Genomic DNA, 27,761 nt, shown 5'->3' with positions numbered 1-27,761 from the left:
ATAATTCTGTAGTTCATTTAGATTTAGTCCGAGATTAAATTAGGGTCTGTGGATCTGTTGAGCAGTATGCAAATTGGAGTGGGTCTAGGGTTCTGGGAAATGGTGTTGATGTGCCATGACCAGCCTTCATGGCTACAGAAGTGAGTGCTATGGGTCGGTAGTCATTTAGGCAGGTTACCTTAGTGTTCTTGGGCACAGGGCCTATGGTGGTTACTTGAAACAGTTTGGTATAAAGACTCAGACAGGGAGAGGTTTAAAATGTCAGTGAAGACACTTGCCAGTTTGTCAGCGCATGCTCGGATACACATCCAGGTAATCCGTCTGGCCCGTGGCATTGTAAATGTGACCTGTTTAAAGGTCTTACTCACATCGGTACGGAGAGCGTGATCACACAGTCGTCCATAACAGCTGATGCTCTCATGCATGCTTCAGTGTTGCTTGTCTCGAAGCGAGCATAGAAGTATTTAGCTTGTCTGTAGACTCGTGTCATGGGCAGCTCTCGGCTGTGCTTCCTTTGTAGTCTGTAATAGTGTGCAAGCCCTGTATTGGTTACCATTTATTTTGTCTCTGCCTGCAAATCATCCTCCTAAAAGGTAGGCTACACATAATGCAAAACGTAGCAAGTGTTGCTGTCATCATTCTGGCTGCTTCAAGTTCAGTAGCCATACCTGCGAGTCAGGTGCTGTGTGGTCTCAATTAAATAAAGTGGGCTATAGCCTATGCATGGGCGGAAAAGCATGGGGCAGTTATCTTTCAAGGAAATATACTTCCTAAATATGATTAGGCTATAGTTTACTACATTGCCTAGAAATAAGTATGATCACCTTATTTCTCCGTCTGAAAATCATCCCACTTCTAAAAGGTAGGCTCTAAAAATAGCTCAAAGAGACATGCAAGTCTCTCCAACTCTGCTCTCTTCAAACTACATCTATCATATTGGCTGATATACCCCAGTAATAAAGATAGCCTATTTAATGGGCCATGTGAGAATCTCTGGTAATTTTAACCTATTTCTTAATTATTTTTGCACTTTTGATATTAGCTATAGGGCGCAAAAATTGCTGGACCATATCTGGGAAGTGAGCTGCGTCAACATACAGTGCATTCGGAAAGTATTCAGACCCCTTCACGTTTCCAAATTTTGTTTCGTTACAGCTTATTCTAAAATTCATTAAATTGTTTTTACCCCATAATCACAAGCAAAACATTGTTTTAGATTTTTTTTGCAAATGTATTAAAAATAAACTGAAATATCACATTACATAAGTATTCAGAACCTTTACTCAGTACTTTGTTGAAAACAATTTGTCAGCGATTACAGCCTCGGTCTTCTTTGGTTTGACGCTTTTGGGGAGTTTCTCCCATTTTTCTCTGAGATCCTCTCAAGCCCTGTCAGGTTGGATAGGAGCGTCACTGCTCAGTATTTTCAGGTCTCTCCAGAGATGTTCGATCGGGTTCAAGTCCGGGCTTTGGCTGGCACTCAAGGACATTCAGAGACTTGTCCCGAAGCCACTCCTGTGTGTCTTGGCTGTGTGCTTAGGTTGTGTCCTGTTGGAAGGAAACTTCGCCCCAGCTGAGGTCCTGAGCGCTCTGGAGCAGGGTTTTCATCAAGGATCACTGTACTTTTCTCTTTTCTCTCGATCTGACTCGCCTCCCAGTCCCTGGCTCTGATAAACATCCCCACAGCATGTGAGCTGCATGAATCATGATTGTGTCAAGAAGCAGTGTGGTTGCAGGACGTGTTTCGGAGAACCGAGTCCGTACAGGAGTTGCAGCGATGGGACAAGACTGTAACTACCAATCGGGAGAAATAACATTGCAGGACTGCGGTTGGTTTGGTACCAGTTCTTGCGGTAGCGTCGGGAGTCGGACAGAAACAGGCCGCGTGCGTTATGAATGCTGTGGGAAGAATCAGTCCTGTGCAGACCTATATATTGCGGCGTAAGTGCGACAATAAATATGAGGAAAGTATGATCATAATGAGTAATGTCTCGCACACTGTTTATTTTTGAAGCTCTCGCATGGCTCTGTTGGATTCGAGATTTTGAACATTGAGATACTAAGACATGATAGATCCGACGCATAGTTATAAAGGAGTGAATCTGTAGAAGACAGAGTGGCTGTGAATATGCTGGGTGGACGGGAGGAGATCAAAGGATTCCTATGAGGGAGGTAGATGACATCTGTAGACTAGGTAAAGGAGGGGTTGAGGCAGGAGGGAGGTCAGATCCCTGAAGGGGAAATAAGGGTTTAGTATCCTGTTACCCTCTTCCTGGTGGAACCATAAGATGTAAGGATTGGAGAGGAAGGGGAGTGTCTTAAGTGGGATTATATACCAGTGACGTGTGAAAATGTTTGGCTGTCTGCATTACAGCTGTAAAACCTTTGGGCAGAATTAAAACTTGGTTAGCTTCTCTAGTGTCTGTGAGTTATTTACTCTGAAAATAAGAACCTAACAGCTCCAATATGGCAACACTTGGTGCATAAAACATATTATGACATTTGCGGTTCACTGGATCTCATTTAGGATAATACACCGTACTATGAGCTCTACTGGATCTACATTTTCTGTGGGTCTGTTCTCTGGCAGGCACACTACCTTATATGACAGCTTGCCATTTCTCTTTTTCTTTAGTGTCTGAGATGGATGCCGGCCAATTCTAGCTCGTTGAATCACATAGTGCTGTCATTCCACCTCATTAACTCTGTGTGTGAGAGAGAAAGAGAAAAGAGGGAGAGAGATAGTTTAAAAAAAACTTCTTGCTGTCTATTGATATGCTATTGGTCCTTACTAAATTACACTGTGCTTGCCTACACTGTAATTACATGCAAATAGGTACCTACCTATGTAACTACAGTACCATGTACATGCTAATTATGCATAGGGACAGTTATGATAAAGTGCATGGAACCAGCATTTTTTATATTTATATGACCAACATAGAAAGCCTCCAATGTAGCAATTCAGGAAAGGGCTCTTCGCTGGTACAGAAAAACCTTGCTTTGTAAGGCCACTCTCAGATTCTACCGCATTCCAGCTCAGTCAGCACCACTGCTCTGTGTTTTGTCCCTGCACATGTTGTTTTGATGCAGCTGCGTGAGTGAAGGAACAATTAAGCTATAGATGTACAATAGTGCACCTGTATGTCTCTCCTGATGCTATCAGCGGTTTCTATTGTTCATGTTTATTAGTGATTATCAATGCTTAGTCGTGTGATTCTCATCTGCTTGTGTTAAACAGAGATGGTTGAATAATAGGCTTTGGATTAGCTAATTATATCATTTGATTAACTCATTTCCTGTTCTAAATGTGTTCTGGAGTCAATACTTAGGCCTGATGAATCGAAACTGGCTTGTATGATCGTCTAATATAATTACATTTGTCACTGCAGATAAAACAGAAAAGCAGTGCAAGCTTATAACTACATGTTATCAATGATTTTCTCTAATCAACCCTTAACTAATACACCTTTTTATAATTGTTATTTGCAGAACAAGAGCTTGAAAATAAACTGCTATCTGGCAACAACTGTTGTGATGTCCATGCAGAAGAGTAAGCTTTTTGAATCACACTGATGAACAGTGGCCTTGGGGGGAAAATATGGTCATGTATTCAGTTGGATTGCATTGGGCCCAAGTCTTTATTGATTAGACTGGGCCTCACTTTACATGATGTTGCTCTACTCATGCATATATTATTAAACCAATCTTGGCATTGCAGCCTTCATAAGAGTGCTTGTCATGAAGGCTGACGAAAGCTTTTGGCTTAATAATAAATAATCCATTTTGTTGAACTTTAATTGTACCCCATGTGGCTGAATTTCTCCTGCACACAAGCCCCCTTAGAACAACCCACCCAGCAAAAACAACTGTTGGTGCCTTGGATAACTTTGCACCCAAAACAGTATAATTTTCAGCAATTGAAAAGCAGTGGTGTAGTCATGTAAGGTTTCCAAGATATTTTGAATGACTTTGATTGGTCCTAGAGTCATATATTTTCACAGTACATGGAGGGAATGATTCATTTCAATCTATGTAAAAAGGAATAAATTGCCAAATATGACATACAAGGTTTTTCGAGGATGCCGACGATAAAAAACACAAACTTTATGTTGTGTGCAATTTGCTTTTCCTGCTCTAAATTTTAATATTTTGTCTATTCAAAAAGGCAATGTTTTTTCAAGTACCAGCAGCTCTTTCTCTAGTCATTTGATGGAGGTGTAACACAAATACCTTTTCCCTCAGTGACATGTTCACTGAAGAGAACCAAAACCCTTCAGGCTTGACGAATACACGTCCTATCATCTTGATCCTGCTGGTCATTGGCCACTTTCAATGGCCACTCAGCTGAACGTAACTACATGACCAAAGTATGTGACACCTGCTTTTTTCGAACATCTCATTCCAAATTGATGGCATTTGTATGGAGTTGGTCCCACTTTGCTGCTATAACAGCCTCCACTTTTCTGGGAAAGCTTTCCACTGGATGTTGGAACACTGCTTCGCATTAGTGAGGTCGGGCACAGCGTTCAATTCATCCCAAAGGTGTTGATAGGTTGAGTCAGGGCTCTGTGCAGGCCAGTCAAGGTCTTCACACTAATCTCGACAAACATTTCTGTATGGACCTTGCTTTGTGCACGAGGACATTGTCATGCTTAAACAGAAAGGGCTTCCCAAACTGTTGCCCAATTGGAAACAGTAATTGTCTAACACGGCGTTGTCAAACTTCTTTCCCGGAGGGCTGTGTCTGCAGGTTTTTGGTTTTTCCTTCAATAAAGCCTAGACACCAGGGTGTGGGAGTCCTATAATAGGATGTAATTCATCAATCAGTACAGGGAGGAGCGAAACCCGCAGACACTCGCCCCGTGGATGAGTGTGACACTGTGGTCTAGAATTTATTGTATGCTGTAGCGTTAAGATTTCCCTTTACATGTGCAGGGTGCAAACTATTTACGGGACAACCAAAAGGAAACACAGCCGAGAGGTGACCGTGGACGTGGCTACCAGACACGCTAAATGTTTTTATTCTCGCTTCGAGGCAAGCAACACTGAAGCATGCTAGGGCATGCCAGACGTGTACTCAGAGCATGCGGTGACTAACTGGAAAGTGCCTTCACTGACATTTTCAACTCTCCCTGATCGAGTCTGTATACCTATATGTATCAAGCAGACCACCATAGTCCCTGTACCCAGAACGCCAAGGTAACCTGCCTAAATACAACTAGTCACGTCTGTAGCCATGAAATGCTTTGAAGGGGCTGGTCATGGCTCACATCAACACCGTCCAGAAACCCTAGACCACTCCAATTCACATATCGCCCCAACAGATCCACAGATGACACAATCTCAATTGCACTCCACACTGCCTTCCCACCTCACTAGGTGGACATGCTGGCTCAGATATGAATACCAAGTATGTCTACTTTACCGTCAGTCCATTTTATAGGTAAACTGCAGATCCAACACCTAATATTGTACACGTATCATAATTAAGATTTAGTCCAGAGATTAAATTAAAGGGTCTGTGGATCTGTTGAGGCAGTATGCAAATTGGAGTGGGTCTAGGGTTRCTGGGAWAATGGTGTTGATGTGAGCCATGACCAGCCTTCATGGCTACAGAAGTGAGTGCTATGGGTCGGTAGTCATTTAGGCAGGTTACCTTAGTGTTCTTGGGCACAGGGCCTATGGTGGTCTACTTGAAACATGTTGGTATTAAAGACTCAGACAGGGAGAGGTTMAAAATGTCAGTGAAGACACTTGCCAGTTGGTCAGCGCATGCTCGGASTACACATCCAGGTAATCCGTCTGGCCCCGTGGCATTGTAAATGTTGACCTGTTTAAAGGTCTTACTCACATCGGATACGGAGAGCGTGATCACACAGTCGTCCATAACAGCTGATGCTCTCATGCATGCTTCAGTGTTGCTTGTCTCGAAGCGAGCATAGAAGTAATTTAGCTTGTCTGGTAGACTCGTGTCACTGGGCAGCTCTCGGCTGTGCTTCCCTTTGTAGTCTGTAATAGTGTGCAAGCCCTGTATTGGTTACCCATTTATTTGTCTCTGCCTGCAAATCATCCTCCTAAAAGGTAGGCTACARCCTAAATGCAAAACGTAGCAAGTGTTGCTGTCATCATTCTGGCTGCTTCAAGTTCAGTAGCCATACCTGCGAGATCAGGTGCTGTGTGGTCTCAATTAAATAAAGTGGGCTATAGCCTATGCATGGGCGGAAAAGCATGGGGCAGTTATCTTTRCAAGGAAATATACTTCCTAAATATGATTAGGCTATAGTTTACTACATTGCCTAGAAATAAGTATTGATCACCTATATTTCTCCGTCTGAAAATCATCCCACTTCTAAAAGGTAGGCTCTAAAAATAGCTCAAGAGAACATGCAAGTCTCTCCAACTCTGCTCTCTTCAAACTACATCTATCATATTGGCTGATATACCCCAGTAATAAAGATAGCCTAATTTAATGGGCCATGTGAGAATCTCTGGTAATTTAACCTATTTCTTAAGTTATTTTTGCACTTTTGATATTAGCTATAGGGCGCAAAATTGCTGGGACCATATCTGGGAAGTGAGCTGCGTCACATACAGTGCATTCGGAAAGTATTCAGACCCCTTCACGTTTTCCAAATTTTGTTTCGTTACAGCCTTATTCTAAAATTCATWAAATTGTTTTACCCCATAATGACAAAGCAAAAACATTGTTTTAGATTTTTTTTGCAAATGTATTAAAAAATAAACTGAAATATCACATTTACATAAGTATTCAGACCCTTTACTCAGTACTTTGTTGAAACACATTTGTCAGCGATTACAGCCTCGAGTCTTCTTTGGTTTGACGCTATTTGGGGAGTTTCTCCCATTTTTCTCTGCAGATCCTCTCAAGCCCTGTCAGGTTGGATAGGGAGCGTCACTGCTCAGTTATTTTCAGGTCTCTCCAGAGATGTTCGATCGGGTTCAAGTCCGGGCTTTGGCTGGGCCACTCAAGGACATTCAGAGACTTGTCCCGAAGCCACTCCTGTGTTGTCTTGGCTGTGTGCTTAGGGTTGTTGTCCTGTTGGAAGGTYAKACTTCGCCCCAGTCTGAGGTCCTGAGCGCTCTGGAGCAGGTTTTCATCAAGGATCACTGTACTTTTCTCTTTTCTCTCGATCCTGACTCGCCTCCCAGTCCCTGGCTCTGATAAACATCCCCACAGCATGATGCTGCATGATCATGATTGTGTCAAGAAGCAGTGTGGCTTGGCAGGYTCYTGTTTCGGAGAACCGAGTCCGTACAGGAGTTGCAGCGATGGGACAAGACTGTAACTACCAATCGGGGAGAAAAATAACATTGCAGGACTGCGGTTGGGTTTGGTACCAGTTCTTGCGGTAGCGGTCGGGAGTCGGACAGAAACAGGCCGCGTGCGTTATGAAATGCTGTGGGAGAAATCAGTCCTGTGCAGACCTATATATTGCGGCGTAAGTGCGACAATAAATATAGAGGAAAGTATGATCATAATGAGTAATGTCTCGCACACTGTTTTATTTTGAAGCTCTCGCATGGCTCTGTTGGATTCGAGATTTTGAACATTGAGATACTAAAGACATGATAGATCAGACGCATAGTATATAAAGGAGTGAGATCTGTAGAAAGACAGAGTGGCTGTGGAATATGCTGGGTGGACGGGAGGAGATCAAAGGATTCCTATAGGGGAGGTAGATGGACATCTGTAGACTAGGGTAAAGGAGGGGTTGAGGTCAGGAGGGGAGGTCAGATCCCCTGAAGGGAGAAATAAGGGTTTAGTATCCTGTTACCCTCTTCCTGTGGAACCATAAGATGTAAGGATTGGAGAGAAGGAGGAGTGTCTTAAGTGGGATATATATACCAGTGACGGTGAGAAATGTTTGGCTGTCTGCATTACAGCTGTAAAGACCCTTTGGGCAGAATTAAACTTGGTTAAGCTTCTCTAGTGTCTGTGAGTTATTTACTCTGAAAAATAAGAACCTAACAGCTCCCAATATGGCAACACTTGGTGCATAACATATTATGACATTTGCGGTTCACTGGATCTCATTTAGCATAATACACCATGACATATGAGCTCTACTGGATCTACATTTCACTGTGGGTCTGTTCTCTGGCAGGCACACGTCACCTTATATGACAGCTGCCATTTCTCTTCTTTCTTTAGTGTCTGGAATGGATGCCCGGCCAATTCTAGCTCGTTGAATCACATAGTGCTGTCATTCCACCTCATTAACTCTGTGTGTGAGAGAGAAAGAGAAAAGAGGGAGAGAGATAGTTTAAAAAAAACTTCTTGCTGTCTATTGATATGCTATTGGTCCTTACTAAATTACACTGTGCTTGCCTACACTGTAATTACATGCAAATAGGTACCTACCTATGTAACTACAGTACCATGTACATGCATAATTATGCATAGGGACAGTTATGATAAAGTGCATGGAACCAGCATMTTTTATATTTATATGACCAACATAGAAAGCCTCCAATGTAGCAATTCTCAGGAAAAGGGCTCTTCGCTGGTACAGAAAACCTGTGCTTTGTAAGGCCACCTCTCAGATCTTACCGCATGCCAGTCAGTCAGCACCACTGCTCTGTGTTTTGTCCCTGCACATGTTGTTTTGATGCAGCTGCGTGAGTGAAGGAACAATTAAGCTATAGATGTACAATAGTGCACCTGTATATGTCTCTCTGATGCTATCAGCGGTTTCTATTGATTCATGTTCATTAGTGATTATTCAATGCTTAGTCGTGTGATTCTCATACTGCTTGTGTTAAACAGAGAGTGGTTGAATAATAGGCTTTGGATTAGCTAATTATATCATTGATTAACTCATTTCCTGTTCTAAATGTGTTCTGGAGTCAATACTTAGGCCTGATGAATCGAAACTGGCTTGTATGATCGTCTAATATAATTACATTTGTCACTGCAGATAAAACAGAAAAGCAGTGCAAGCTTCATAACTACATGTTATCAATGATTTTCTCTAATCAACCCTTAACTAATACCACCTTTTTTATAATTGTTTTATTTGCAGAACAAGAGCTTGAAAAATAAACTGCTATCTGGCAACAAACTGTGTGATGTCCATGCAGAAGAGGTAAGCCTTTTGAATCACACTGATGAACAGTGGGCCTTGGGGGGAAAATATGGTCATAATTCAGTTGGATTGCATTGGGGCCCAAGTCTTTATTGATTAGACTGGCCCTCACTTTACATGATGTTGCTCTACTCATGCATATATTATTAAAACCAATCTTGGCATTGCAGCCTTCATAAGAGTGCTTGTCATGAAGGCTGACGAAAGCTTTTGGCTTTAATAATAAATAATKCATTTTTGTTGAACTTTAATTGTACCCCATGTGGCTGAATTTCTCCTGCACACAAGCCCCCTTAGAACAACCCACCCAGCAAAAACAACTGTTGGTGCCTTGGATAACTTTGCACCRCAAAACAGTTAACTTTTCAGCAATTGAAAAAGCAGTGGTGTAGTCATGTAGGTTTCCAAGATATTTTGAATGACTTTGATTGGTCCTAGAGTCATATAATTTTCACAGTACATGGAGGGGAATGATTCATTTCAATCTATGTAAAAAGGAAATAAATTGCCAAATATGGACATACAAGGTTTTTCGAGGATGCCGACGATAAAAAACTCAAGACTTTATGTTGTGTGCAACTTTTCCCTGCTCTAAATTTTAATATTTTTGTCTATTCAAAAAGGCAATGTTTTTTCAAGTACCAGCAGCTCTTTCTCTAGTCATTTGATGGAGGTGTAACACAAATACCTTTTCCCTCAGTGACATGTTCACTGAAGAGAAACCAAAACCCTTCAGAGCTTGACGAATACACGTCCTATCATCTTGATCCTCCTGGTCATTGGCCACTTTCAATGGCCACTCAGCTGAACGTACACTACATGACCAAAAGTATGTGGACACCTGCTTTTTTCGAACATCTCATTCCAAAATTATGGGCATTTGTATGGAGTTGGTCCCACCTTTGCTGCTATAACAGCCTCCACTTTTCTGGGAAAGCTTTCCACTGGATGTTGGAACACTGCTTCGCATTAGTGAGGTCGGGCACAGCGTTCCAATTCATCCCAAAGGTGTTTGATAGGTTTGAGGTCAGGGCTCTGTGCAGGCCAGTCAAGTTCTTCCACACTAATCTCGACAAACCATTTCTGTATGGACCTTGCTTTGTGCACGAGGGCATTGTCATGCTTAAACAGGAAAGGTCCTTCCCCAAACTGTTGCCGCAAGTTGGAAACACGTAATTGTCTAGAATGTTATTGTATCCTGTAGCGTTAAGATTTCCCTTTACATGTGGCAGGGCTTGCAAACTATTACGGACAACAAAAGGAAACACAGCCGAGAGCTGACCAGTGACGTGAGCCTACCAGACACGCTAAATGCTTTTTATTCTCGCTTCGAGGCAAGCAACACTGAAGCATGCATGAGAGCATTACCAGGACGTGTACTCAGAGCATGCGCGGACTAACTGGAAAGTGCCTTCACTGACATTTTCAACCTCTCCCTGATCGAGTCTGTAATACCTATATGTATCAAGCAGACCACCATAGTCCCTGTACCCAGAAACGCCAAGGTAACCTGCCTAAATAACAACTAGTCACGTCTGTAGCCATGAAATGCTTTGAAAGGCTGGTCATGGCTGGTCATGGCTCACATCAACACCGTCCCAGAAACCCTAGACCCACTCCAATTCACATACCGCCCCAAAAGATCCACAGATGACACAATCTCAATTGCACTCCACACTGCCCTTACCCACCTCACCTATGTGAGAATGCTGTTCATTGACTACAGCTCAGCGTTCAACACCATAGTGCCCACAAATCTTATCACAAAGCTAAGGACCCTGGGACTCTGCAAGTGGATCCTGGACTTCCTGACTGGCCGCCCCCAGTTGGTATGGGTAGGCATCAACACATCTGCCACGCTGATCCTCAACACGAGGGCCCCTCAGAGGTGCGTGCTTAGTTCCCTCCTGTACTCCCACGACTGTGTGGCCAAGCACGACACAACGGTGGTAGGCCTGATCACTGACAATTATGAGACAGCCTATAGAGAGGAGGTCATAGACCTGGCAGTGTGGTGCCAGTACAACAACCTCTCGCTCAACGTGAGCAAGACAAAGGAGCTGATCTTGGACTACAGGAAAAGGAGGGCCAAACACACCCTCTTTCACTTCGATGCGGCTGTAGTGGAGCAGGTCGAGAGCTTCAAGTTCCTTGGTGTCCACATCACCAACAAACTATCATGGTCCAAACACACAAAGACAGTCGTGAAGAGGGAACGACAATGCCRACTCCCCCTCAGGAGGCTGAAAAGATTTGGCATGGGTCCCTAGATCYTCAAAAAGTTCCACAGCTGCACCATCAAGAGCATCCTGACCAGTTGCATCCCCACCTGGTATGGCAACTGCTCGTCATCAGACCGTAAGGCGCWACAGAGGGTAGTGCGTACGGCCCAGTACATCACTGGGGCCAAGCTTCCTGCCATCCAGGACCTCTATACTGGGAGGTGTCAGAGGGAGGCCCCAAAAACTTTCAAAGACTCCAGCCACCCAAGTCATAGACTGTTCTCTCTGCTACCGCACAGCAAGCGGTACCGAAGCGCCAATTCTAGGTCCAAAAGTCTCTTTAACAGCTTCTACCCCAAGCCATAAGACTGCCACCCGGACTATTTGCATTGACCCCCCCCCCCCACCGCTACATGCTGTTTATTATCTGCATAGTCACTTTACCCCTACCTACATTTACATATTACCTCAATTACCTTGACTAACCTGTACCCCCGCACATTGYCTCAGTACCGGTACCCCCTGTCTATAGCCTCGTTATTGTTATTTMATTGTGTTACTTTTTACTTTATTATTTTGTTAATATTTTCTTAACTCTTATTTTCTTAAAACTGCATTGTTGGTTAAGGCTTGTAGGTTATCATTTCACAGTACGGTAAAGTCTACACATGTTGTATTCGGAGCATGTGACAAATATGATTTGATTTGATTTTGGAACTAAGGGGGCCTAGCCCGAAACATGAAAAACGTCCCGAGACCATCATTCCTCCTTCACCAAACTTTACAGCTGGCACTATGCATTGGGGCAGATAGCATTTTCCTGGCATCCGCCAAACCCAGATTAGTTCGTCAGACTGCCAGATGGTGAAGCGTGATTCATCACTCCAGGGAAAGCGTTTCCACTGCTCTAGAGTCCAATGGAGGCGAGCTTTACACCACTCCAGCTGACGCTTGGCATTGCACATGGTGATCTTAGTGGTTCCACGTTGAATGTCACTCAGCTCTTCAGTAAGGCCATTCTACTGCCAATGTTTGTCTATGGAGATTGCATGACTGTGTGCTCTATTTTATACACCTGTCAGCAGCTGGTGTGGCTGAAATAGCCGAATCCACTAATTTCAAGCGGCGTCCACATACGGGGGTGCCACAGGATTGCATGCTCTCCCCACTCCTCTACTCACTCTACACCAATGACTGCACCTTTCTGTCCTTGAGCTGTTCTTGTCTATTGATGTTCTGTATTATGTCATTCTGTATTATGTTTCATGTTATGTGTGGACCCCAGGAAGAGTAGCTGCTGCTTTTGCAACAGCTAATGGGGATCCTAATAAAAGACCAAAAAGAATACCTCCAACAACGCACTGTCAAACTACCCAAGTTTGCTGATGACAGCACCCTGGTCAATCTCAACTCCGACGGCGATGAGTCCAAGTACCATGGAGAGGTTGACCGTCTAGTGACCTTGTGCAGTCGCAACAACATGGAACTCAACACAGTCAAAACCATGGAGATGGTGGTTYACTACAGGAAATGACCCCCYCCATCTCTCAAGTTTTATTAGTCGTATGTACGGGATACAGATGGTATACACCGTCCAACGAAATGCTTACTTGCAGGTTCCTTCACGACAATGCAACAACAATAAGAAATAATAGAAGATAAGAATACATAAAGTAAATGGCTCAGTAMAATAGAATAAATATTTTAGCATAAGTATAATACAGGTAGGRACAATGAGGGTCTGCCCCCTCGAGATTGATGGCTCAGCTGTCAGCATGGCCAAGTCATTCAAATTCTTGGGAACCATCATCCCCCACAACCTCAAGTGGGAGTACAACATCACAGTAATGACCAAGAAGGCTCGACAGAGGATGTACTATCTGCACCAGCTGAGGAAACCAAAACTCTCAGACAATTCTGGTTTGGTTCTACACGTCCATCATTAAGTCCATCCTCACCTCTTCTATCACCTTCTGGTTTGGATCTGTGTCTGCCAGCTGCGAGGGCAACCTGCAGTGCATCGTRCAGTTTGCAGAGGTCATCGGCTGTCACCTGCCCTCCATCAAGGACCTGCACGTCTACAGGCAGTGGTGTAAAGTACTTAAAGTAAAAATACTTGAAAGTACTACTTAAGTAGTTTTTTGGGGTATCTGTATTTACTACTTTTACTTCACTACATTCCTAAAGAAAATATTGTACTTTTTACTTATTAGATTTTTCCTGACAACCCAAAGTACTTGTTCAATTTTGAATGCTTAGCAGAACAGGACAATTGTGAAATTCACGCACTTATCAAGAGAACATGTGGTCATCCCTACTGCCTATGTTCTTGTTGGACTCACTAAACAAAAATGCATCTTTTATAAATAATGTCTCAGTGTTGGAGTGTGCCCTTGGCTATCTGTACATTTTAAAAACAAGAAAATGGTGCTTTGCTTAATTTAAGGAATTTGAAATTATTTTTCCTTTTCCTTTTGATACTTTAGTATATTTTAGCAATTACATTTACTTTTGATACTTAAGTATATTTAAAACCAAATACTTTTAGACTTTTACTCAAGTAGTATTTTACTGGGTGACTTTCACTTTTACTTGAATAATTTTCTATTAAGGTATCTATACTTTTACTCAAGTATGACAATTGGGTACTTTTTCCACCACTGCCTACAGGACAAGGAAGCGTACAGGTAATATCATCGCTCACCCCGGACACCCCATATTTCAAAGACTCCGCTCTGGCAGATGGTTTAGGTCAAACAAGACCAAAACCGCACGCCACCTGAACAATTTCTTCCCCCATGCTGTGGCCCTCATCAACCAGACATCGGGCTCATAGGGATTAAGTGACTTTGCATTGGGCCGATTACTGCACCTTGTCATCAATGACCTCAAATAGTAATCTGCACTATACTGCATTTGCACTATGTACACCTCCGCACAACACTGTATATGCACTGTATATATTTACCATGGTAGCATCCTTTCCTCTGCTTATTTACAGTGCATTCGGAAAGTATTCAGACCCCATTGACTTTTTCCACATTTTGTTACAGCCTTATTCTAAAATGGATGAAATAAAAAATGTTCCTCATCAATCTACACACAATACCCCATAATGACAATATGGGGTATTGTGTGTAGATTGATTAGGGGGAAAAAAATATTATATCCGTTTTAGAAAAAGGCTGTAACGTAACAAAATGTGGAAAATMTCAAGGGGTCTAAATACTTTCTGAATGTACTGTAGATACAGTATATCCTCTCTGTAAATTGTACATTCCCACTAATCAGCCTTTACTCCAGAGTTTTATGTTTTATGGTTACTGTTCCGATATTCTATATTCTGTATGTCTATGTTGTCTTTATTCTGTTTGTAAATTGTTTATGGCCGGCAGCACCTTCTCACCAAGGCAAATTCTGTGTATGTGTAAATGTACTTGGTGAATAAAAGTGCTTCTGATTCTCTCATTGTTTACCCATAATGGTCATGATTTCCTCAGCTGCATATTGGCATGACCCATTCATAGCTTACTTGTCCCTCGCAAAGCAATTGAATCCCAACCTTGACTTTAGATTTGAATACAGCAGTTAGTGAGCCAAGGCTTGAGTATTTTGTTAGGATAACAAAATGCACCAGTTAATATTGCTCCACTTATTGCTCCACTCCACTTTCTTGATCCAAATTAATTCGATTCAGGCACATTTAACTTTATGATCAGCTCGCACCTAAACTATTTTAATGAACCCTGATAGAAAATACAGGTGGGCATTTATTGCCATGAATGTTGTCCTGGAGGCAGCCCTGCATAGTGGTCACTGGCTGGCACAGCCACAAAGTCATACAATCTAAACCTAACCCTAATCTTAACCACACTGCTAACCCTAATGCCTAACCCTAACCTTACATTTTTGTTTTCATMAATTTTTACGATATAGCCAATTTTGACTTTGCAGCTGGCCCATCTAGCAGGAATCGCTCAGTTCTGCCTCCAGGGGAAGATTCATGACAATAAACATCAACCTGTGATAGAAAATAGAGCTTGCCAGAATGGAGTTGTTTGAAAGTTGCTCAGATATTTATTTAACCTCTATATTTTATGGGAGATCTCAGGATATATGAGCGTTAAATAGATGCGACATGGCTGTCTTGGGATGTCCCAACTACTGTGGGAATGGGGATAATAAGATAAAGAAACTCGTAATTTATTTCATAGTACTCATAAACCATATAGCTGTCTTGTTGCCATGGGTTGAGTGAGCTCATGCACTTCGACATGTTACAAAATGGATCAACAACATTGGTTGTTAATAACGATCACGCAAGTGATATAACATCTAAGACCAGTGACAAGTTAACTGTGCTTGGGTTACCATTTCAACAGTGCTCAATAAAAAAGATACATATTATTTTCAAATGTTTTTTTTACCACTAGGAAAATGTGAGAARCCATTTCTTTGTATAACAATTCCACTTTGGGGGGGGGGGGGGGCCCAGTTTATTCAAGTCGAAACAAACTTGAAGATGCACCCCCCTCACCACAGTAAAATATATTTTCACACTACCCTCTCCTTGTACTGTCAAATAGATTTCACACCCTCCCCCCTCATAGAATAAACTCAAAATAATGTTTATGACCACAAATAACAGTAGCTGTAGCGACCCTGTGTTTATAAAAGGGGATATCGAGWTTGCCTCTTTTTGTGGCACATGATTTTGTGGTATAGTCGATGCTACAGAGGGCTACTGGCCAGAAGGTTGAACGTTCGCCGACCACCACAGACAAGCTCGCTCTCCCTGCCTGTTTCATTACAGTATGATCAGAGCTGCAAAGAATGATCAGCTAGGGGGAAATCAGATTTTCAATATTTTGATGCCATATTTATAATTATATAAAATATAGGTAACACATTTTCCACCAACAGGTTTCTGTGCCAACGCACCACACAACCAGTAAACAAAGCATACCGATTTTGGGCACATAACTGATGTTTTGTAACCAATGTCTTTTTCCATTCATCAACTGGCCGCTGTACAGTTTGGATTGATTGAGTGATTGATTTTATTTGTCAGTTAAAAGAATGCATACAGTATACAGTGGGGCAAAAAAAGTATTTAGTCAGCCACCAATTGTGCAAGTTCTCCCACTTAAAAAGATGAGAGAGGCCTGTAATTTTCATCATAGGTACACTTCAACAATGACAGACAAAATGAGGGGAAAAAATCCAGAAAATCACATTGTAGGATTTTTTATGAATTTATTTGCAAATTATGGTGGAAAATAAGTATTGACTAAATACTTTTTTGCCCCACTGTATACACAAAAGTGACTGGGAATAAATAATACATATGGAATCATGTATGAACCAAAAAAGTGTGAAAAATTCTAAATAGATTTTAGATTCTTCAAAGTAAAAATGATGTTGGGTAAAACAAAGGTCAAATTAAAAGTACAAATCTTGGCGCATCGTAGCACCATTAGGTGAAAAAACTCGACTTACCCAGTTGCGGCCCACTTTTTGGAAGCAAACCACTCGATTTCGTCCCTACATTATATTGGCATCGAACATGTCACCCTCCCTAGGAGAGGGGGTGACCTTGACAATTTATTGTTAAAACGAGAGGCTGCCTGGATCTTTAATTTAAAGACACTTGCTCCCTTCGGTCTCAACGTAGACTTTGATCTGAAGCCTTTCTTGTGATTTTGCTATTGTAAATGTTTGTAGGCCTATGTAGCCAWATTGTATYCTATTTTAATATATGAGAATTAACCAATGATATCAGGCCACACCCGGCCATGATTACAGACACCTGTGTGTGTCCTTTGACACTATATAAACTAGTCACCCTGCAGTGTTTGTCATTATACCCTGATGAAGACAGCTTGTCTGTTGAAACGTTGGATATTAGTTTATTAAAATATTGCATCTGAGCTCCTAGAGTGTGCGGCTTTCCTTTAATTTTTCAAAGATTCTTCAAAGTAGCCAGCATTGGCCTTGATACYCTATCACCTCTGATTTGCGCTTAGTGGGACTATCATTTGTTTTTCAACAGGACAATGACCAAACACACCTCCAGGCTGTGTAAGGGCTATTTGACCAAGATGGAGAGTGATGGAGTGCTGCATCAGATGACTTGGCCTCCACAATCACCCGACCTCAACCCAATTGAGATGGTTTGGGATGAGTTGGACCGCAGAGTGAAGGAAAAGCAGCCAACAAGTGCTCAGCATATGTGGGAKCTCCTTCAAGACTGTTGGAAAAACATTCCAAGTGAAGCTGGTTGAGAGAATGCCAAGAGTGTGCAAAGCTGTCATCAAGACAAAGGGTGTCTAATTTGAAGAATATAAAATCTATTATTTGTAACCAAACACTTTTTTGGTTACTCCATGATTCCATGTGTTATTTCCTAATTTTGWTGTCTTCACTATTATTCTACAATGTAGAAAATAGTAAAAATAAAGAAAAACATTTGAATGAGTAGGTGTGTCCAAGCTTTTGACTGGTACTGTATACGGCCTATATAATGGAAGAGAAGCGTAAGCCTATCCCCGGAGAGATAAAGATATGCCGGTGGCATGCTATGACACCGACATGCATTTCTTTACTTCAGATGGCTACTATACAGATATAAACCTATAGATGGAGGGTAATTTGTACATTTTATATCCAAATATTTTGTTAGATTATAGGAGTAACTCTGATAGTCCTGAAACAGTTCATCTGTCAGTTGGAGCGCTGGGGCGTACTGCCTTCATATCATAGGTCTGCAGTAGCTTAAGCTTAATAATAGCCACACCATACCAAACCTTCACAAATGTTTCTAAACTTTATTAGGGTAATATCGAAAGTAAGTCAAGCCATTGTTTATAGGGAAAATACGAGCAGAAGAGCAAAAGTAAAGCTGGGAAAAAACACACTACCCTCCCCTCTGAACCCCAAAAAAGCACACAACACTCCCTAAAGCAAAAATAAAAGTTTGACAACTCTCCCCTATTTTGGACCACACCTCCCCCTAGTACATTTTGATCTGTCCATAACCTCATTTCACTCTCACCTTATGTATTCTTTTAAACTTGGGKTTTTTATGTATTCTTTTAAAATAGGCATTTCTACCTTTCATGTTATCCACCTTTTGTTTAAAGAAGTTACTTCCCCGGGGGGGATGTAAACAGCTGTTAAACTGGTGCAAAGGTTACAAGAGGACTGAGAGGACTGACTATCTCCAGCGTCAGGAAGCCAATGTGCTTCCATGAGCTTACTGATGTGTAACCATAGTAATGTCAGGGAGAGCTGGGCACTGTGTGTGTTTGTTCAGTTATGATCGGAGGCCAGGGAAAGCCATGCATTTTGCAGACTGTCTGAGCTCTGTGTGTTTGTGTCTGTATGTCTAAGTGTGTGTGGCCATCGAGACGAGAGGGGAGGGGTGCTACCAGGGAACTGTATGTGTGGTAGTGGTTGTGTGGAGTGAAGTGGGAGTGAGAATAGGGCTTTAGACAGTGGGCAAGTAGCCAGTGCAGGACTGAATCATTGTGTGGGCTTTGCAGTTCACTGAATGGGAGATTTTACATTTTCTTGCTCTCTGTAGGTCCCTCCTTTGAGCTGGAGCTTTGCCCAAAGAACACGCACAAAGGAGTGCTCTGCTGCAGCCGGCAAAATCCTGCTACGTGATCTAAAACCAATTTCACTATTTGAATAAGCTAACACTTATTTTCTTATCTTCTCCTTGCAGTCCAAAAAAATCCAGGCTCAACTGAAAGAGCTGCGGTATGGGAAAAAGGATTTAATTTTCAAGGTAAGCGCAAAGTGAAGGGGGCTGCTTTGTTATGGTTCCAGACCAGGAGTAAACAGGTGCTCCAGTCCACCTTGAAAAGATGATCCTATCCGGGGGCACTTGGCTTAATTAGTAAGTCCCCATTGGAAGGGATGGCCAGTACACAGAGGGCTCACAGGCTTTTGCACCACTGCTTTTCCCTCTTATACTGTAGTCAGTGCAACGTGAATTATTCTATTACCACCCTGGAAGGTTTGCTTTGGTTTCATGATTATGTACAGCTTTGGACAGATAGCGTGCAGTTTCTAGATCTGTTTGTGCTGTCTTGTCAACGCCTATGGCCATTGACATGCCACACATTATTTACACTGTTGTCACATCCCAAAGTGAACAAGCCCCTTTCCAAAAATACATCTAATTTGTCATGAGTTGCATCTGTTTCCACACTTGCAGCATGAAGGATGTTATAGATACAACCACCGTTACCGATAAGTACCAAACCTTTTCTGAGATTTTGTTGAAAGTGAAGTCAGGTCTATGCTGAATTACCACAAATTCCTTGAAAGTATTATGCATAAATCAATTAATGGTGTTAAATATATAATTGAATCCTTAAGCAATCCATGAAGACCTATTGAGATAAGGGAGACCTGGAAAAGACTGCAAGCTCTGGTATGATAAGCAACTACAATAAAATGTAACCCCCAGCAGTGAAGAAAGTCCACAAGTCTATCACATAAAGTAAACTATGTGGTTACACACAACTACACATTATAATCCCATTCTAATTGGAAGAATTGACCTTTTTAAGTGTTGTATTTTTTGTATCTAAGAATTCATGTAATAATCATTGGCATAGATACGGGGACATAGGCTGACCTTTCGGTTCTTGTTTGGAGGGCTGGGTCGAGAAGTGTCAGTTGACATTTCTGCCACAGTGCCTCCTAATACCATTTCATAAATGRGAGATTTGATCCCTCAGACCTGTCATTTTTTAAGCTCTGTCAGATGGAATAATGACAGTGTCTAGAAAAGGGCTCAATCCTCCCCACTGAGTTTAATGCTTCCTATAGCAAATTGTCTGAATATATTGTCCAGTTGTGCCTCTCGACCGTTCAATTTCAATCTCAAGGATGCATGGCCTTTTTTTGCGGATCGTGTCACAGGTTGTAAATTGTTGTCACCAAATCTCTCAGGGGTGCTCATCCAGAACAACCTTATTTTTCAACTCTACATCCTAAAAAATGGGGTTTAGAAGATTAAACGCAGGTGATATAGTAGGCAAAAGAGGCTAATTTGATTTAATTCCAGTTTTCAGTTCCGGTTTAGTCAAATGAGGCACAGTGAGCAATCGGAACTGGCAGTGATGTGTAAGACCTGACCAAATGTATTCACTTCAACGGAAAGTAAGAGGTAGACACTGACTTTATATTCTTTCAGCTTTGCAGCGGTGATGCTGAGGTCAGCTATAGGTCATAATCATTCAATGTAGGTATGGATGACTTTACCAATAAGCTACTGGATGTGACTGTTATATAACTGCATCGATTTTTGCAGTAAACATAACATATAAACCTCTATTTCTTCTCAACAAACATGACCAACCATTATTTTCCACCTCGTAAAATCAAAGATACAAGTGTTGGGCATTTTTATGTACAAATCTAAAAATACTTTATTGCTAATACTTCACATGATTCATATATGATAGCATTTTATTTTAACTGATGAGAAGACACCATTCTGATTGTGTGGCTCATTTTCATGGTTTGCTTCCAAGAGTAACCCAACAAACCGGGAACATTCCCAGAACATTAGCTAAGATTCCCATTAAGTTCTAGTTAGGGTTTTATCTAACATTAGGATGATAACATCTAAAAAAAACATTCAGAGAGTAACATTTATTAGGTTTCCAAGTAATGTAATAACACAATGTACCACTAATGTTTTTCCAACAAACCAAAATTGGTTCAGTGAAAGTTCCCAGAACATTCGTTAGGTCGTGGCAAATGTTCTCATAACACAAAAACTGTCCATTCGTGGTGTATAAAACATTTGCCTGATGTTGCAAGTACGTTCCTATAAGACATTTAATCTGCTTTTTTAAAGGTTCCCAGAACGTTTCATTAGGTTGTGGGAACAGTCTGGTGAGAACATTGTGGGGACATCACAAAAGATATGTTCCCAAAATACAAAAACTGTCTAGTTGTGCGGATGATTCTACAATGTTTCTTTTGGGTGCATAAAACATTCACCTGATGTTACAAGAACGGGACACACTGTATTTGGATAGTCCGGATTTTCCATCTGTAGATGCTCTGCAGATGGTCATACTATCAACAKACTACAGTTGAAGTCGGAAGTTTACATACACTTAGATTGGAGTCATTAAAACTCGTTTTTCAACCACTCCACAATTTTCTTGTTAAAAACTATAGTTTTGGCAAGTCGGTTCGGACATCTACTTAAATGTACTTTGTACATGACAAGTCATTTTTCCAACAGTTGTTTACAGACTGTAAACTACATTATTTCACTTACTACATTATTTCACTTATCATTCACTGTATCACAATTCCAGTGGGTCAGAAGTTTGCATACACTAAGTTGACTGTGCCTTTAAACAGCTTGGAAAATTCCAGAAAACATCATCATGGCTTTAGAAGCTTCTGATAGGCTAATTGACATAATTTGAGTCAATTGGAGGTATACCTGTGGATGTATTTCAAGGCCTACCTTCAAACTCAGTGCCTCTTTGCTTGACATCATGGGAAAATCAAAAGAAATCAGCCAAAGGGGCTAGACCTCCACAAGTCTGGTTGATCCTTGGGAGCAATTTCCAAACGCCTGAAGGTACCACACATTCATCTGTACAAACAATAGTACGCAAGTATAAACACCATGGGACCACGCAGCCGTCATACCYCTCAGGAAGGAGACGCGTTCTGTCTCCTACAGATGAAAGTACTTTGGTGCGAAAAGTGCAAATTAATCCCAGAGCAACAGCAAAGGACCTTGTGAAGATGCTGGAGGAAACAGGTACAAAGTATCTATATCCACAGTAACATGAGTCCTATATRGACCATAACCTGACAGGCCGCTCAGCAAGGAAGAAGCCACTACTTCAAAACCGCCTTAAAAAAGCCAGACTACGGTTTGCAACTGCACATGGGGACAAAGATCATACTTTTTGGAGAAATGTCCTCTGGTCTGATGAAACAAAAATAGAACTGTTTGGCCATAATGACCATCGTTATGTTTGGAGGAAAAAGGGGGGCGCTTGCAAGCCGAAGAACACCATCCCAAACATGAAGCACAGGGGTGGCAGCATCATGTTGTGGAGTGCTTTGCTGCAGGAGGGACTGGTGCACTTCACAAAATGGATGGCGTCATGAGGGAGGAAAATGATGTAGACATATTGAAGCAACATCAAGCCATCAGTCAGGAAGTTAAAGCTTGGTCGCAAATGGGTCTTCCAAATGGACAATGACCCCAAGCATACTTCCAAAGTTGTATCAAAATGGCTTAAGGACAACAAAGTCAAGGTATTGGAGTGGCCATCACAAAGCCCTGACCTCAATCCTATAGAACATTTGTGGGCAGAACTGAAAAGGCGTGTGCGAGCAAGGAGGCCTACAAACCTGACGCAGTTACACCAGCTTTGTCAGGAGGAATGGGCCAAAATTCACCCAACTTATTGTGGGAAGCTTGTGGAAGGCTACCCGAAACGTTTGACCCAAGTTAAACAATTTAAAGGCAATGCTACCAAATACTAGTTGAGTGTATGTAAACTTCTGACCCACTGGGAATGTGATGAAAGAAATAATAGATTCTCTGCTATTATTCTGGCATTTCACATTCTTAAATAAAGTGGTGATCCTAACTGACCTAAGACAGGGAATCTTTCAGAGGATTAKATGTCAGGAACTGTGAAAAACTGAGTTGAAATGTATTTGGCTAAGGTGTATGTAAAATTCCGACTTCAACTGTATACATGTTGAATTGTGTATATTAAAGTCACAAGGGAGAATCTTCTACATGCCACCACTGAGTGTATTATAGAGAGCTATAAGGTCATGGCTTCCCTGCCAGGATTAGAAGAGTGTGCACATTTATCTAGCCATTACAGGCATTAAAATAAGTTACAGTATATCCAGGCAGAAAAAAACCTGGKATCTTCAGGATACACCATTTAAATTTGATACCTGTAGGGTTTCTGTAAGGGCACAAGGCGAGACCAAGATGCAGACACAGGAGGCAGATGGTTAGAGTCCAAGATGTTTATTAACAATCTAAAAGGGGTAGGCAAGAGAATGGTCGTGGACAGGCAAAAGGTCAAAACCAGTTCAGAGTTCCAGAGGTACAGAATGGCAGGCAGGCTCGAGGTCAGGGCAGGCGGGAATGGAGTCCAGAAAAACAGGCAAAGGTCAAAACCGGGAGGACTAGTAAAACATAATAGAAAWGCAGGCGCACGGGGWWAAACACACTGGTTGACTTGAACATACAAGACAAGCTGGCACAGAGAGACAGGAAACACAGGGATAAATACACTGGGGAAAATAAGCGACACCTGGAGGGGATGGAGACAATCACAAGGACAGGTGAAACAGATCAGGATGTGACAGGTTTCAATAGGAGTGCCTTCCCAGCAAACCAAAATTGGTTCTGTGAAAGTTCCCAGAACATACTTTAGGTTGTGTTTCTTGGCCCAACCAAGTCTCTTCTTATTGGTGTCCTTTAGTAGTGATTTCTTTGCAGCAAATTGACCACGAAGGCCTGATTCACACAGTCTCATCTGAACAGTTGATGGTGAGATGTGTCTGTTACTTGATCTTTGTGAAGCATTTATTTGGGCTGCAATTTCTGGTAACTATAATGAACTGGGTCTTCCATTTCTGTGGTGGTCCTCATGAGAGCCAGTTTCATCATAGTGCTTGATGGTTTTTGCGACTGCACTTGAAGTAACTTTCAAAGTTTTAGAATTTTTCCGGATTAACTGAACTTCATGTCTTAAAGTAATGTTGGACTGTTGTTTCTCTTTGCTTATTTGATCTGTTCTTGCCATAACATGGACTTGGTCTTTTACCAAATAGGGCAATCTTCTGTGTACCCCTCTATCTTGTCCCAACACAACTGTTTGGCTCAAACATATTAAGAGGGGGAAAAAATTCCACAAATTAACTTTTAAGAAGGCTCACCTGTTAATTGAAATGCATTCCATGAAGCTGGTTGAGAGAATGCCAAGAGTGTGCAAAGCTGTCATCAAGGCAAAGGATGGCTATTTGAAGAATCTCAAAGATTAAATATATTTTGATTTGTTTAACACCTTTTTGGTTACTACAGTARATRATTCCATATGTGTTAATTCATAGTTTCGATGTCTTCACTATTATTCTACAATGTGTAAAATAAAGAAAAGTAGGTGTTCAAAAAGTTTCGACTGGTAATGTATATTGACATTTTCAAATTGCGTCTGTATAGCCCACGTAAAAAGAAAACAGCCTTCATTGCATCTACAGCTGATATGTTTACAGCATTACAATAACCCCACGTGTTATTTAACTGTAGGCAACATACCATTGCTGAAAGAACCATTACCAGCCTCTCATGTATGTTTGTTGGGATGTGTTTGGAACCCCATTTCTTCCCCGGCTGAATATTGCCCAGCGATGTTTGATAATAAGAAGACTGTCCATTTGAAATGAGAGCTTTAGAATTCCTCTATATTGTCTGTGCAATTACCTTGAAAAGGACCGCTTTGAATCATTTGTAAGCACTTCAGTATCCACTTTCTCCTCTATCTTCTTCAGAGCAATTTAGTGTAGGGAGCAATGAATACCTCTACCTTTTCAATCGTCATTTGATATGTGGAAATTATATACTAGCCTTTATACCTGTGATTAAAGAACTGCTTCGGAAAGTTTATTACTTTGGTTTCCCTCTCAAACACAGTCGGACAGCTACAAATGGCTTTGTGTGATAGTCTCACTTCCCCATAATGTAGAAATACCTCAGCGGAGTAAATTGATTCCTTGGTTTCTGTGCAAACGGTTCGTTCTGAATTACAGTTCTGTCCATGACTGTGCTCTGCAAGCAGCCCACTGCAATAACAAAACAAAACTACTGCAATGCCTCATTCAAAAGACTGACTTGCTACATCTCAGTGATGCCATCAATGGCACAACAGTATTTCACTTTTACACAATGTTGCTAATGCAACACCCAACATGTAAATGTACTACAAAGGAGGGTGTAAACCAACCTTGTCACATAATCAACACAGCACAGGTGCATTCCTATTCAAATGAAAACCAGCCACTATGACAGTTCAAAGCGCCTTTACAATGCCAATGACAGTTGACACATGAAATTGGGTGTAAGCATCCTTGTATGATCTAGACAAGAGCAGGAAAATACAGGATACATTCAGACACTAGACAACTCAGAAAGGGTACACACTCTTAGAGAAAAAGAGTGCTATCTGGAACCTTAAAGGGTTCTTTGGCTGTCCCCATAGGAGAACCCTTTAAAAAACATTTTTGGTTCGAGGTAGAACTCTTTTGGTTTCCATGTAGAACCTTTTCCACAGAGAGTTCTACATGGAATCCAAAAGGGTTCTACCTGGAAGATGGGTTAAATGGAATAGTAACTGAACTGTACAACGACTGTAGGCCAACCTCTCACATGTAGCCAAATATAAAATGAACTTAGTATTTCTTGCAAATGTTAATTTTGTCTCGGGAACAGGAGTGGAGAAATATTTAATCAAATCAAATACAACAGGTGTAGGTAGACCTTACCGTGAAATGCTTACGCCCTTAACCAACAATGAACTTTTAAGAAAATAGAGTTAAGAAAATATTTACGAAATAAACTGAAGTAAAAAAAGTAAAACAATAAAATAACAATAACGAGTCTATATACAGTGTGTCGAGGGGTAAAGATTATAAACAGTGAGTAGCAACATTGTAAAAAACAAAGGSGGGGTCAATGCAAATAGTCCGGGTGGCCATTTGATTAATTGTTCAGCAGTCTTATAGCTTAGGGCTAGAATCGGAGCCTTTTGGACCTAGACTTGGCGCTCCGATAGCGCTTGCTGTGCGGGGGCAGAGAGAACAGTCTATGACTTGTGTGACTGGAATCTTTGACAATTTTTGTGGCCTTCCTCTGACACCGCCTAGTATAGAGGACCTGGATGGCAGGAAGCTTGGCCCCAGTGATGTACTGGGTCGTACGCACTACCCTCTGTAGTGCCTTACGGTCCAATGCCGAGCAGTTGACATACCAGGCGGTGATGCGACCGGTCAGGATGCTCTCGATGGTGCAGCTGTAGAACTTTTCGAGGATCTGGGGACCCATGCCAAATCTTTCAGTCTCCTAAGGGGAAGGGGGAGGGGAAGATTACATCACATAACATTATGCATCCAAGACGAACTGCAATCTTATCAGAAACACTTTGGATCYTTTTCACAGCCTTCATTTCCTTAAAATCAGTTAAACTGATGTCCTTTAGCATGGGAATATTCATTCCCCTGTTCTAAGATGTTCTCCCTGGTCCCTAAACGTTGAGTAATAAGTAGCCTCCCAAATCTCTGAAATGATAAGCAGAAACATATCTATGTAGGCTTTWAAAAAATCCTGCAACCCTATGGAAAAATCTTTACGCCGTCCCTGGARATATTTTAGTAATTTTTCGATTTTAGTCTGATGTAGCATGTATGTTATGCACACCAAGCAACAAGCCAGAATAGCCATAGGTCTTTTGTGAACTGACACCCCCACATATAGTCTCCTACACATATTCATAGGCAAACATTTAGACCTGAGCTTTTTCCATGGGTCTTGACACTGTTCATGCCAGAAGACGTTGACCTTGTAATTTGCGAACGTATGCCTGTACAGTATATCATTCGGAGAGCCCTGTAAAAGGCGCACCATAAACTTTCACAATGTGAAGTCCATCACCCGGGCCATTTTACACACCCTGTTTGTAAATCCCCTCCTATTAAGCATGTCCTCCCTCCCTGATGAGTTCCTCAATATTGTAATGAGTCCTTCTAGAATCGGGAGTCAATTCATTTGAACTCAGTCAATTCACATAATGAATCGGATTACATTTGTTCATAGGGCGAATAAAAACAAGCCTTTTTGAAATGTCCAATTTATGGATTGAATTTTAATTGAGTTGAGATAGAGTTGGCCTCATCCTGCTCTCGAGCACGCTTGATGGTTTTACCGGTGCCATTTCTTTCATTGATAAGATCAAACCGTTGGTGAAGAGCCATCTTGTTTTAGTCGAGACGGTCTTGAATAAATCCAGGTTGATCCCTTTACTCCCCCTTATCCTCCTATAGCATGTCACCCTAAAGTTTGCACCGTGAAATGTACTGGTCTACACATTGAGCTGCTTTTGAGGATAAAGTGTCTAGCAGTCTATAGCTTGGCTTACAGTTACCACATCATACAGGGATAAGTTGTGGATATGTTTTATATTTAGTTAAAAGCAGAAGGGTATTGGTATTCCTAAAAGCCAGACTGTAGGCTACATCTTCAGTCTGTTGGACTCTAACTGTTGGAATACTGGAACTTGCATTTGCATAAATACTCTGCCTTTTTCATGGATTGTAAAAAAGGTAATTTTGTGATATATCAGTCGAT

General features: G+C 41.6%; 1 protein-coding gene across 2 annotated transcripts in view; it reads left to right on the top strand.

Moving 5' to 3' along the window:
• Positions 1 to 27,761, top strand: part of LOC111974094 (leucine zipper protein 2-like) — a 185,317-nt gene that overhangs the window by 139,739 nt on the left and 17,817 nt on the right. For both annotated transcript variants that reach the window (XM_024001659.3, XM_024001658.3), the window contains exons 6-7: positions 9,048 to 9,110; positions 19,062 to 19,124. In XM_024001659.3, coding sequence (XP_023857427.1) covers positions 9,048 to 9,110; positions 19,062 to 19,124 — 126 coding nt within the window. The remainder of the gene's footprint in view (positions 1 to 9,047; positions 9,111 to 19,061; positions 19,125 to 27,761) is intronic.

The sequence above is a fragment of the Salvelinus sp. IW2-2015 genome, linkage group LG15 (assembly GCF_002910315.2).
Source record: "Salvelinus sp. IW2-2015 linkage group LG15, ASM291031v2, whole genome shotgun sequence".
Classification (NCBI taxonomy): domain Eukaryota; kingdom Metazoa; phylum Chordata; class Actinopteri; order Salmoniformes; family Salmonidae; genus Salvelinus; species Salvelinus sp. IW2-2015.
Note: the sequence above shows the minus strand (reverse complement) of the source record. Positions and strands in the feature narration are given on the sequence as shown.